The 13,401-nt window shown below is 36.1% G+C and overlaps 1 protein-coding gene across 28 annotated transcripts in view; it reads right to left on the bottom strand.

The window, feature by feature from the left end:
- Positions 1–13,401, bottom strand: part of MIPOL1 (mirror-image polydactyly 1) — a 167,772-nt gene that overhangs the window by 56,847 nt on the left and 97,524 nt on the right. The window contains exon 11 of one of the 28 annotated variants that reach the window (XM_085550460.1): positions 464–1,135. The exons of the other annotated variants lie outside the window; for them this stretch is intronic. Within the exon in view, the coding sequence (XP_085406586.1) occupies positions 1,121–1,135 (15 nt within the window). The 3' untranslated portion in view covers positions 464–1,120. Of the gene's footprint in view, positions 1–463; positions 1,136–13,401 lie in introns of those variants that run through there. 28 annotated transcript variants of the gene reach the window in all.

The raw sequence follows: 13,401 nt of genomic DNA, 5'->3' as shown, positions 1-13,401 counted from the left end.
TTCTGGAAAAAACCTACTAGGAGGAGTACACCCTCAAATTTATTTGATATTTTCATACACACAATACAGAATCAACATGCTGAGTTTGACAGAACAGCTAAACTTAAGAAAGGAATAAATTGTTACTAAATAAATGCTTCTGCTATCATGGAAAGTAGGAATGAGAAAGAATCAGGGACCATATGCCCCACACAGACATTTCCAGACTTTAAGTACCCAGACATTCTTAAACTGACTTTTAATCTGGCAAGTGTATTAATATTCCTCCTTTGATAACTGAAGTTCTCATCAGATTACCTAGAGGAACAATTTGGGCTCTTTCCCCAGCTGGATCAGTTTTGTGCCTAGCTCGTCTGGGCAATAGCTGCATGCCTGTTCCTGAGGCCAGCAGCAGCCTTTATTACCTTGAGCTGCCAATGCATCTGAGCTGGTTGTGAATTGCTGAGTTACCATGACCAAGACACCACCATGTCTCCTGTGATGAGGGGATCTCCAGTAGGCACTTTAAAACAGCTTCAGTCTCTGTGTAGTCCTTGTTGTGTAAAAGGGATCAGATATTCTAAATCTGAGTACCTGGTACTGATTTTGATCATATTTATGAAGAACAAGTCCTTGAATCTTCTTTTTGCCACATTCTTACTGCAGTGTTTTCCACAGAAACAGAACTTTGACTCAGGAATTTAAATTATATTAACAAAGGCAAATATATACATTGGTGAGAACACATGTATATGTATATATTCAAGTCTTATAGGAACACTAATGCGCTAGAAAAAATTCAGGAGAGAATTCAATACACATTCCCATGGAATTAGCAGGAAACAGACATCTCCACAGATTTTTATGAATTCTATACTTTTGGATGAGATCTTTTGATGTAGGTGAGTTACGTTCACTCAGAACTCAAAAGCTTGATACAAAAGCTGTCTGATCCTTTTGACTAAATGAATCTCTTTACTAAATTTTATACAAGGTAATTATGCTTGTCACTATTGTGTGTCTATTTGATTTGATTCTATCAAATCTTTGCCTCGGGCAAAAGCATTTGTTTCATTTTCTACTGAAGTTTAGGTGCACAGTGGCAGAACACTTCTAAAATTCTGTCACAGTTCACTCCGACTCAACCACATTTCACCTGGAAAAAAAAAAAAAAGGGGCTCCTGTATATCTCATAGTACTTGAAATCATTTGAGGAAGGAAAATGGAAGGGAAGGAGAAGCATATGCATCATCTGCAGTCCTGTTCTTTAAAATCATAGTTGGCAAAATGAAACAAAATAACCCAGAGGAAAAAAAACATTTCAAATGCTTTAACTACAAAATACTGCAGCAATTTTTCATTATATAAGGTAATGCATAAGGTATATTTATCCCATCTTATTTGTTCAAGGTAAACGAGACCACTTCAATCACCATAGATTGTGATGTACAGAAATCACGTTCCAGTAAAACCAGACAGCAAACACTTCTCCGTGTTACTGTCCTACAACTAGAATTTCAGCCAATGCTTTTGTTTTCACTCATTCAAAGCATATCTTGCACTTTTTCACTGCACCTATTATACATTTCTTCACTTGAACACCTGTTGAACTAAGCTTGTCTTGCCAGAATATTTTTAATTATGCAATCTGTATTCTCTCAATGGCAAGCACTTAGGTAGAATTTCGTATATACCTTTCAACATACCCAGAAGACAATTAAAGAACTCAATGTACAGAAATATTTGCCAACTGAAATGCTAGTGCAGCAAGTTTAATCAAGTGATCTTGACTAACTTTTAGCAAAGAATCACAAGTTTTCATCATCAGTTTAGCAACTTTAAACTCCATGTCTTAGAAAATTTTATTGACTCAGTCATTTTCACAATCTGCAATACATGCCTGACTTGCATAATACTCCAGGCAATCGTTCTATTAATACTTGAGCACTTTCTTTTCATGTGCAATGTGATGATGAATGCCAAATTTGTCTTTAGCTTTTAAGAAAATTTAGTTTTGAACAGAAAGTCCTGACCCATTGAAGCCAACACAAGTTTGCTATTGACTTCAATGGGATTAACGTTTCCCTGTGTTTGTATACATGCTTTCTAGTGCTGACTATTCCAATTATACGTATGCTCTGTACAAGGTTAACCTACAGAATAAACCTAACCAAGAGCAATGTTTTTGACTATGTTGCTGATCAATACTATAAATGTAGATATGTAGGCAATCACTGTGTAGAACTCTCACCAATTCAGTATATGGATACAGTCACCACTGTATCCATACCGATACATACCACCTGATATTAACTTTTAAACTAACCAGTATTAGAAGGTTTCATCTGTGCAACCAGGTTTGTGAAACATCTTAACAGCAATGAAATTCTTCAAAGAGCCATCCCTTTAGAATGAAAAAGCCTTTCTTGTGGAGGGGTGCAAGTCTATTAAATTCATACAGAGAGAGGAAAATCCATTACTTTCTTTTGGAAGCTGTTGGATTGGCAGCCCTATTCCTAGGCATACTGTTGCGGATTGTAGCTGTTGTATGAAACCCCACAAAATGCTTTTGATCCATTTTATCTTGCAACTTAGCAAAGAAACATTGCAGTAAGAAACACCAACAAAGATCTGAAAAACTTAAGCTCTGGATTACCATATTGTGTTCTCCTGCCATTCAATGTGTCAGACAAAGGCAGTGGTGTTCAAAGTAGAAAAAGAAAAAGGAACTCGTCAAAGACAGTGCAAAGCACAGAGTAAATAATATTCCTCCACATCCCTACTCTTTCATAGATTTGTTGTTAAAAGAGTTGCAGCAATTAGGCTTTTGTTAATTACCAGCTGTTGAAACAGATGTGTTGACTGTCCTTATTAGCCAACAGCTGGGACAGGAGAACAATTGATGCTCTCTAAAACCAACAGCCAGCTGCTTTGCAGTAATTATCTCCGATCGATAATACAGGTGATAAAGGCAGCAAAAAGGTTATGAGCTTCAATAACCAAGGTACTGTTATTGAATATCACTGGAATTTATGTTTAATTTCAGAAAATGAGTAGAACAGTAAGCTGATGCAGGCTGCTTTGCCTGCTTTTTGTCTGCACCATGTCAAGGTCAAGCAACATGCAAGTAATAGGGGAAATACAAACAGAAAAAAACCACAACTTTTTTTCTAACCCTCTTGCTATGTTTCATATATCTCACTGATCTTCAAAGAATGCATTCTCTTTCAGGTGACTGTGCCTGGATGTCATTCACCATTAGCTCAATTTCCTTCTTTCCTTGCACTTACTTTTAAAATAAATGACTTTTTGGAATGTGTAAAATGGCTAACTGTACCTATTAGAAAATTTTATTGTGCAATACGTAATAACATATGACACACAAATGCTTAAAGAGGGAGCCATCCCTCTTGAAAAAAAGTCTGTAGTCTTAGGCGTGCTGTCAATTCTTAAGCAAATTTACTTCACTTCTTGGAATTTGATTTCAGTGCTTCTAACTGGGAGAACTATATTTATCTTGATTGATTACTTTGTAATTGATGATTTTAACATACTATTTAAATGCAAAGTAATGCTTGTATAATGTTACTGTAACAAGGAAAAAATTACACACTTTTCTAGTATCAATATATGTCAAAGTTTATAAAATGAATAGTTATTTTAGCACAGGGCCAGACTTCCTCAAGTTGGAGTCACAAGTGTAATTGCTAATATCTAAATGAAATGTATCAACATACGTAGTTGGATAGCTTCTACCCACTTTTGTTCTTGCTTTGATTTATATTTCCTCATCTCCATATCCTATTAAAGTGCATTAAAAAAAAAAAAAAAAAAGAAAAAAAAAAAAAAAAAGAGAGAGAGAGAGAGAGAGAGAGAGAGAGAGAGAGAGACTTTAAACCATTTCTATTAGCTGCTCAGTTCATTTCAGGCCAACAAAAGCCATGACTACAAGAACTACAACCATGTCTATTCACTAATTAGTCAGCACTTAAAGACACTGCCTTACTGAAAACAAGGATTAAAACTGGTTGAATACTTTCCCTTTCATAGACCTCCCTCATGTCTCTGCTGGGTCATCATAAGCAGCTTGTTCTCTGGACTTTAAGTAGGGAAGCTTGACAATCAGCTCTGGGTTCATCAGTAGGCACTGGACAATTAACAGAAGCTATCGACAATTTAACAGATGTGTAACTAGCAAAAAAAAGTTTCAGCCAGAGAGATGAGTAAAAGTATATCATACTGCTACGGCAACAGTGTTTTAGGGAGAACACATAGAAGGATACTGGTATATAATTTTGAAATAAAGGAAAGCAATGTACTTCAGTGTTTCCACTTCAGACTCAAGAGAAAAAAAAAACAACAAAACAACATATCATTATAGCAACAAAATTTGAATGCATCCTTGTATACAAAACCTGACATCTATTAGCAGGATTCTTCAGCATGCTGTAAAAACAGATAGATGCCAGTTCAGAGCCTAGCTGTTTTTCACTCTTAGAAGAACACTAAAGAAGTGGGAAAAGGAAAGAGGATGGAACGGTTTTAAGTAATGGCTTTATGCTTGCGTTTCATTCCTTCCTTCTCTCCCCAGCTGCTTCCCTCTGTTCCTACAGCACATTTAGGCCACTGCACTGGGTTTTCCCCTGGAGGACAAAAATTGGCTCTGCTTTTTGCTTGTTATCCATTAATGAGCTATGGGGGCTGGGAGAGAGGGAAAGCAGTTAAATTTTGGTCTCACTTTGCAGTGGTCAACCAATGAAAAGTTAACATTTAGAGTATGCCAGCTGGGAACTCTTCAGAGTGATGGGCAGACCCTTTGCTTTAGAAAGAGATCTGAAGAGAGATTTATAAACAATGTGAAAAGATATTAACTACAATCAGGATAGAAGCAAGGAAATTCTTCTGAGCTGATGACCTGCAGGGGTTTCCATGACAGAAACCACCACAAAGCAAGAAGGAACTACCCTGGAAGGAAAAAAACCCCACAAGCCTAGACACTCCAGAAATCTTTCAAACTGCATGTGTGTGGTGAGAGCCTCATCTATCCAAACCCTGCAGCTGGGTGACCCATTCCAGCCTGAAAGCTGATCATAAGGGACACTACCGTGCATGTGGCACAACCTCAGGCCTGGTACCAGCAGTGGAGCACTGCAGGGTGTGTGCTGTTTGGCCTCGGCCATTCTGTCAGGGAACTGAAAGCACCTGGACTTTGGTCTCAGGTTTTGCAACAGTCACAGTCCCACAGTGCACAGCGTGACTGGATTCCCTACATAATCGCAGTTACACTTCCCAGAAGAAACAGGCCTGCAAAGGTCTGAATTAACAAATAAAGCAGTCATACTCTGTCTCCTGAGAATCTCAATCTCCACTATACCAGAACACAGGAAATCTGTCCCATTGAACTCAATCCTGTACATTTTCACCTGGTGGTAAACCTTAGAATGCATGGTCCGGAACAACCCACAGCACACTCCCTTTTGCATTTTGCTTTCAGATAAAATGTCTGTCAACAGCCAGGATGTTCTGTAAGAAAAAGTAAACCTGAAGACTAGTGCCTGAAACATACCTTTTCAGCTATCTCACAAAATCTTTCTAAGTGTGACAACCAAGCTCCCAAGAAAATTCACCTGGCAACAGCTGCATTGAAACAAAGTTACTGCAGCAACAAATAACGTCAGAGTGTTAATAATTGACAGGAGAAGAATGAAAAGGTGAGTAAGGGATAAAGAGGACAAAGGAAAGATTTTAGTATAAACTTCTGCTGGTAAGTAATCAATCAAAATTAAGATTGAACAAGTCAGTACAAACGTTACTTCTAAAGCTGAAGTGAGTTTGGTATCTGGGGCTCCTGAACAGGGTTTGCAAAATTCCATTTTCTGGAAAATGATTTGCAAAATTTGACAAACAAATCCCCCGCTGATTTGAATTTACTTTCATGCAATTCCCCCAAGAAACTAAAGCAAATGCAGGAACAGTAGCTTCTAATATTTTCTGTATGCAGGAAAAGTGTTGCTTGATCCCTGGTTCTACAGGTTACAGCAGGAATTACTAATGCGGTGGTAATGAATGAGTCCTATGATTTACATAATCTAACAAGAGACTACTCCCCTTCGAGGGAGGAACTACATCCTAGTGACACTGTTTAGAAGAAGCAGTTTTGCATGACTAAATTATCAACAGCCTCGGGTAAAATGTAATACTGGATGAATGTCTGCGGCTACTATGGCTAGAGATCAAAACAGTAGGAAAAACTTACCAGAATACAAAGTTAAATATTAAGAAATCAAGATTTGTTTCCTCAAATCCCAAACACATATATATTTTTTCTGTATTTCATAATATGACGGAATTAACATTTTTATAAGGAAGAGTATAATTTATCAGTTTCATTTATGGCAGGACTGCTTTGCCCATAATCCTGGCAGATGGTAAAATGAAATTGTTTTCAATAAAAGATATCCCCTAAAACTATTCAACTATCAGAGTTAATACAATGAAGAACCAATACACTGAAATCAAATATCCCCAAAAGACTGTACTCAAAAAATTAAGGAATTTCCAGGTTCAGACTCCCAAAATAGTGTTTTTTTCAGATAAATTAGGAGCCAGCCTCTGATCAGATCATCAGTTGTGAAGATATACTGAAATCCCATCATTTTTCAAACATGGAAATCCTGGACCTCTTAAGGGGATGCAAAGTACTGTCAAATTCATACCAAGTCTTAAGGATATATCACCAGCAGCTGAATGGAGAAGGCATTAACAGACCTTGGCTTTCCAAAACATCAAATAAAGTCTTTTAACAAAGAGTAAGAGCTAACTCGTGAAATGTAAATAATTTAAGATGGACTGTAGCAGTGAGTATTATTTCATATGTATATTTACAGTTCACTGGACCTATTTACACAGGGCTCCGTACTGCTACCATTTAAATTGATAAAAGATGTCACAATATTTCAGAAGGGACAAGGGGCTTCTTTCTGGTCTAGTCAGTAACAACTTGTCACTGTTGTCAAGAATTAATTAACTTCTTAATTCCTACAAAGATTAATTAATATTTCAGGCTTCAAGAAAATGATACTTCTGCACTCAAAGAAACATTATTCAATACCAAATGTCTGCTGAGGCTCCAAGGTATGAGATGAATTTAAAATGCTGAACAGTGTAAAATTTAATAATTTCTCTGTAATTTACTGCACTGTGGTACTCTGAAAAAATCTGAAATCTGTATCATTATCTATGTGATATATAACTTTTCATATCAATAAGACTGCAATAAAATTACCTGTTTCTCTGAAAATAAACCCTTCTATATAAAACAAAACTTGTATCTGTACTAGATGAACTGCCAGCTCAGTCTTTAATCAGCAATGTTTTTTTAATTCCAGGTGACCACTCCTTTCACTGATTTTCCACATTGCTTGTTTTACACTATTCACAGCTCAGTAGAAAAAAATGCCCCCTAAGTATTGACAAAATTATATTTGATAACACAAGAATCTTGACATTTCATTGTTACTGCACTCAACCAATCCTAAAACAAACAAACAAAAAATCCACAAAAAACTGAACACCAACCCATCTCAAAGTCTGTAAAAACAACAACAATAACAACAAAATCCAATAATTCAAACTAAGCCTTCATAATCTTTCCAGCAGCAGATATGTATTTTGCTGTTAGTGTTTCACAAGAGAAAAAGTAACATTACTAAGAACAAAAATTAAATCAAGAATACTGACTGGAAAAAGCTATGCCAACATACATTTTAGGAACTTAACACAAAGAAAAGTTTGTTAAAGTGGCATGTAATGGCTTTACGCCTGATATTTTCACATAAAAGAGAGGGAAGCACAATGTCAGGAAACATATCTCAAGGTCAGGATAATCTCCTAAATGTATATCTTTAAAAATATCAGATATCATCAGCAACTGATCAAGGAAAAAAAATAACTATATATATATAACTATAACATCTTGAGAAGTTCTCAGCTCATTCAAAGCTATTCTTTACAAACCAGAGTAATTTCTTATCACTGCTATATGTATAATACACTTTTACTGAGGTGATCTGAGGGACAGGACTACTGGTTCTCATACAAGGCTTGATTTAAGATTTAATTTGAATAACTTTAAGCAGAGATGTAACATTACAGCAGCAAGTTAACACTATACTTATATATAGGACAAGCACAACTAAACCCATATGAGTACTTTTCACGTAAAAGATACATGTATGTTTAGGCTCACAAGTCCTACACACAAAAATAAGTTCTTATTTGCCTCCAGTCACCTAAGGGTTAAGTGAACCAAGCACTTCCAAAGAACATTCTGCTCTCTCTCTCACATTTACCCTTCAGAAGAATTGCCATGTGTTAATATGTGCCCCTCTCTTCACACTGATTGTAAATGAAGCCTTGGTGAGTGGCTCAGCAAAGATCCTTGGACTAAAGGTGGATGAGTTGATCCCTTCCTTAGTAGAACATTATCAAGGTCATGAGTCTAAGGACAAAGATATTAGAAATGCCAAAACCAATGTTACCAGTACACATGCATTGTGATTTTAAATGCATGACCATGCAACTTGGGGATTTTTTTCTAAATTTCTTTCTAATTGCTGCAGAGGGTGGAAATAAATGAGGGTGAATCATCCTTACTCAAGGAAGGAGCTGTTACCTGCTTATTCCTGTTCCTTTTGTTGGAGCCATAGGATCAGGACTGCAGCTGTGAGCAAATACACTTCATATTTAAAGGAAGCAAGTGCTACTGGGCATTAGTGGAATCTGTCCAAGCTTTGGTCAAGATACTTCAGCGCGACTTAACTGAAAGTTTTCAGAGAGATTCACAGTATGTTACCCATTTTCTAACTGTGCAAGATAAATCCCCCGTGTCTGATCTGCAGAAATACAATCATAGCTGCAACTGAAGTCTATGGGGGACAGAACATAAATACTATATGTCTACACATCAGGCCTGGTAGGGAACAACTGAAGGCTTGATCTACACTACAAATAATTAAGAGGCAAATTAACATGTAAGTGCCTATCTACAGATATTAAAAATGAGAAAGTTTATTTTCAGTATTATCTGCATGTCTTCTAGGACTGAAAAGAAACAGATTTTGATCTGTGAAACAGCTCATCAATGAAGGGAGGGACTTTATGAACAGGATGGCCCACACCACACAAGTAGGAGGCTAATCTTCTCAGTTGGAAACTAGCTGGAGCAGCCGGGATATTAAGTCAGCAACACAAGGGGAGGTTATTTGGAAGGCAAATGAGGTACATGCTGAAATTCAGCACCTAACAAGAAATCTGAACCAACATGGCAAAGAATATAATTCTTTGTGTTTACGTATTGATCCTAGAAATCTGGATAAGAAGAGGAAATTCTTAATAATAGGAATAAATTTATGTAACCAGCATTACTAAAATAATCTAGTGAACAACTAGAGAAGTAGTAAAAAAAAAAACCAAATCCAATGCCTTAAAAAACTAGAACCATACCATTATTCTTTTTTACAATGATCTATAACACAGTACCACAGTTCTTGAATACATACAAGTCAATATGCTAACTAATACAAAAACAGACTTGCTGGCTAGCTAATCTAATTAGGGAATGGAATCAAGGTTTTCTTCAGTACCTATCTATAAAATTTGGAAATAAAACTAATGGTGCTATAGGGGACTTTGGTCTAGGAGACACATGCTTTAAGTATTTGGTCGTCAACTCTAATATAATGTTATACACTTTCAAAAATCATACAGTATTTATCAGCAGGATACAATCTGTATCTCCTTATAACACAATAGATGCTAATCACTGTACCGGAGATTTACACACATCTCTCCAAAATGCCTCCTACTTACTTCTGTGGAATCTACAACAGCTACAAACAGCACAATAACTCTATCTGATAAATTCGCAGATACTTAACTCTATTTTTCAACATAGCCACTACCATTAGCCTGCATTCAGCACTTCTAAATATCTGTATCAGTGGAGGTGAACCTTAATCGCTGTTGCTACTGCTGAAATGCAACACCCACTGCCTCACTGTGCTCACATCACTGGTTGGTCTCCATCAACATTCAGCAAGCATTGTTGAATGGCAATGGGTGCCATTTTTTCTGTGTAGAGGAATTCAATTCCACACCTTTGGTTCATCCACACTCCCACGTCAGACACCATTTTGTCAGACTGCCCCTCTGCCGCCATTTGTTGCATGGCAACAAGTAATGAAATATTGGTGGGAAGGTTCAACCTCTACTGCCATACAACCAACATCTGCCTCTGATACTATGAGCCAGCATCATAAAACAGGAGCCATACATGGCTAAATACATTTTTTACACATAATTAATAAGCACTTTTCACTTTCCTAGCTATCTAAGAAGGAAAGCTTTCACAGATCATGACAGTTTCCAATTCAGGTGTTGGAGGGTTGTTAGAGAAGATCTCTGTTTGGATAATGTTTGTTTTTAATCAATTTTAAAATACTAAGACATTCCTGGGGAAAAAAAAAAGATAAAAAAGACGACTGGGATAAAAACTGGGCCAAATAATTGAAAACATTGGATTCAGCTAATACAGAATTTAAAGAAAGAATATAATTGCTCCCAGTCAACATATTCTTGTGTAAAATAGGTCCTGTCAAATAAATCTGATTTCTCTCTTTGATGAGATTAAAAGCAGATGTCATAAAAAGATTTGTCAGGCTTTGACTTATTATCACATAGCTGTCTGATTAAAAAAAAGACCAAAGTGCATCATCAACAAAACTCTCCCTAAGTGGATTCAGAGTGGGCCAACAGCTAACAAAACACCAAAACTCTGTGTTCCAAGATGCATTCATCATTGAATAATAGGAAAACATATAGGATTGCATGGGTATCAATACTAGGGATACACGTATTCAATGTATTCTTCAATTAGTTGGAACCAGATAAACATGGCTACTAATGTTAATGAACATAAGAGTAAGCAAATAATGATGAAGCAATGTTCTGGGTCACTTGATAATGAGGGGTATTCAGATTGATGTATTTTAATAAAACCCAATACACAGTCTAAGAACAGTAGACACAGGCCACGCTTCCAGAAAGGTGAATCGCATTCTGAAAAGCACTGTGAATAAGATCTTGGGCTTTGGTACAATATGACAGCCTAATGCTGTGGAAAAACTGGTTCAGGTGCAACCTTTAGGTGTATGTATAGCAAAACAGCAATTACATCTGTGAGGGAATTAGGGTGATTTTACTACATGTGTTGCTCTGAGGAAAAATGATACAAAATGAATCCTCTTTTTCTTAGAAATGGATTCTGGGCTTGGCCCTAAATGCTAGGCATTTATGAATTATAAATGTTCCAGAAGGTAACATCCTGTGTATCTCAAATAGTTACGAAAACTGTGGATAAATTTGACCTTAATTTCGTTACATATTGACATCCGCAAAAAAAAAAAAAAAAAAAAGAAAAAAAAGAAAAAAAAATTACTGAATATTACAAAAAATCCTCATGATCGTTACTCAAAATTCTGTTTTCAGGGAAAGGTTTGAACAGTATCCAGTAAGCAAGAGATTGGCACACATAACAAACAAAGAAGATTAAAAAAAATATATTGATTGGCTGCTCTCTGGATACGGTGTGAAGCAGGAATGCTGTGAAATAAAGCACACATGATTCTGTAATGAAAAATGTTAACACACAGTTTCAGGGAAAAGGGAAGTAAATGAAGATGCTCGCTTTAGAAATGCCTGAACTGATGTTAACTCCTCATTAACCAGCTACCTCAGTGTAACTTTTGGCATGCATAGCAAACAACATACCAGAATTGTATGTGTATAAAATATTCATAACAATTGTCTAAACTGTTCTTAAAAGGACAAATGTTCTGACAAACAACTTTGCAGAAAGCCAAAACATTTGCTTGCCCTATCTTGCACTCCTTAAATCCCATGCAATTTGTCAACTTTGAATGCAATACTTCTCCAGGGGCTACCAATGAGCTTTTCACATCTTGCTCATGTCATCCATTTTCCGCCTGATTAGTGGGGACCTGAAGTAATCTTTCTGCTTCACAGAACAACTAAAGCCAACATACACGAAAATACCAGTATCTTAGGTACAGCTCTTAGCATGGGACAAAGGTCTTTGAGGATGTTCAGGCCCTTGTTGGTGCAATGAAGTGGCTGAGACAGATGAGGAAGAAACAAACAGGCTTAAAAAAGGGAAGGATAAGTTAGGAGAACAATGAGGGAAAACAAAAGAAAACATTTTTGATACAAGGGAGAAAAAGAAGAAAGCGGAGTGATGCTGAAGGTACGGTGTAAGAAGTGAGAAAGGAGAAGTGATAACTTGTATGGAAAATAGAAAAGAAGAACACAAAGCTCTTTGGATTTAAGACAAAAGATAGAAGGAGCAGGATATAATATGGAAATAAAAATTGAATGAAATAGTTTTTCATGTCCTATTTTATTTTTTATCAAATTTTCTGTGATTTTTAATTTTTTTTTCCTTTCTGTTTTGAAGAATTTAAATAAAGAAAATACACCTAAAAAGATTTTAATATTCAGATATTAAAACAATTATTCTCCTAAGGATAGGCAACTCAAAATATTCCAAATATCAGAAAATAATTTTTTTAACTGTTGTAAAAATTAAAAAAAATATTCCTTAAATAATTTTCTGAGTTGTAAATTGCACTGAATGAGTCTTTTGAGTGTAGAAGTGAATGGGTTTAAAACTCTAAGAGGTGGCTTTAGTGCCAGCATCTTTTCAACATCAACTTAACTCTAGTACCACCCCTTAATCTCTACTACTCACCACAAAATTGCCAGATATCAGCTGACATTCATGCTATTAAAAACTAATAAGAATTGTAGATTTAAATTTGATAAGTTAAAAACTCTTCATGTCTTAGTGTCACCACTTTAAATATAGCATAAAAAGAGGAACAGAGAGAAATGATTGAAGCTCTGCACTATGCTGGATAGATTTAAATTTGCAGCTGGACTGCTACATACACCACTTTGAAATACAGAAGAAAAAACTAAAAATCTGTCATTAAAATATTTATAATTTACTGGAGGAAAAGAACAAATATGCAAACCAAGTTAGTTTTGTACTTGTAATACTAAGGAAGCCTCATCCAATATTGCAGCGTTTCTCTCTTACGCTTTTCTTATATTACCTTTCCTCATAATAACATCCTCATATTCCTTCCAATATTCTCATAGAATTCTTGGATCCTACCTGTGTATAGCATTTTATTACATGCCTCCAGTTCAGCCTACAACTCCTACTTAACCCCTACTTACCTTTTTTCTTTCATCATTTATATAGTAGTTATCTATTGCTGCACATCTGTCTCCTGCTAAATGGTAATAACTGCTGATAAAGTTCTTCCCATGTCTTCCTTG

Source organism: Coturnix japonica, chromosome 5, assembly GCF_054131305.1.
Source record: "Coturnix japonica strain WE chromosome 5, WE-NBRP24, whole genome shotgun sequence".
NCBI lineage: Eukaryota > Metazoa > Chordata > Aves > Galliformes > Phasianidae > Coturnix > Coturnix japonica.
Note: the sequence above shows the minus strand (reverse complement) of the source record. Positions and strands in the feature narration are given on the sequence as shown.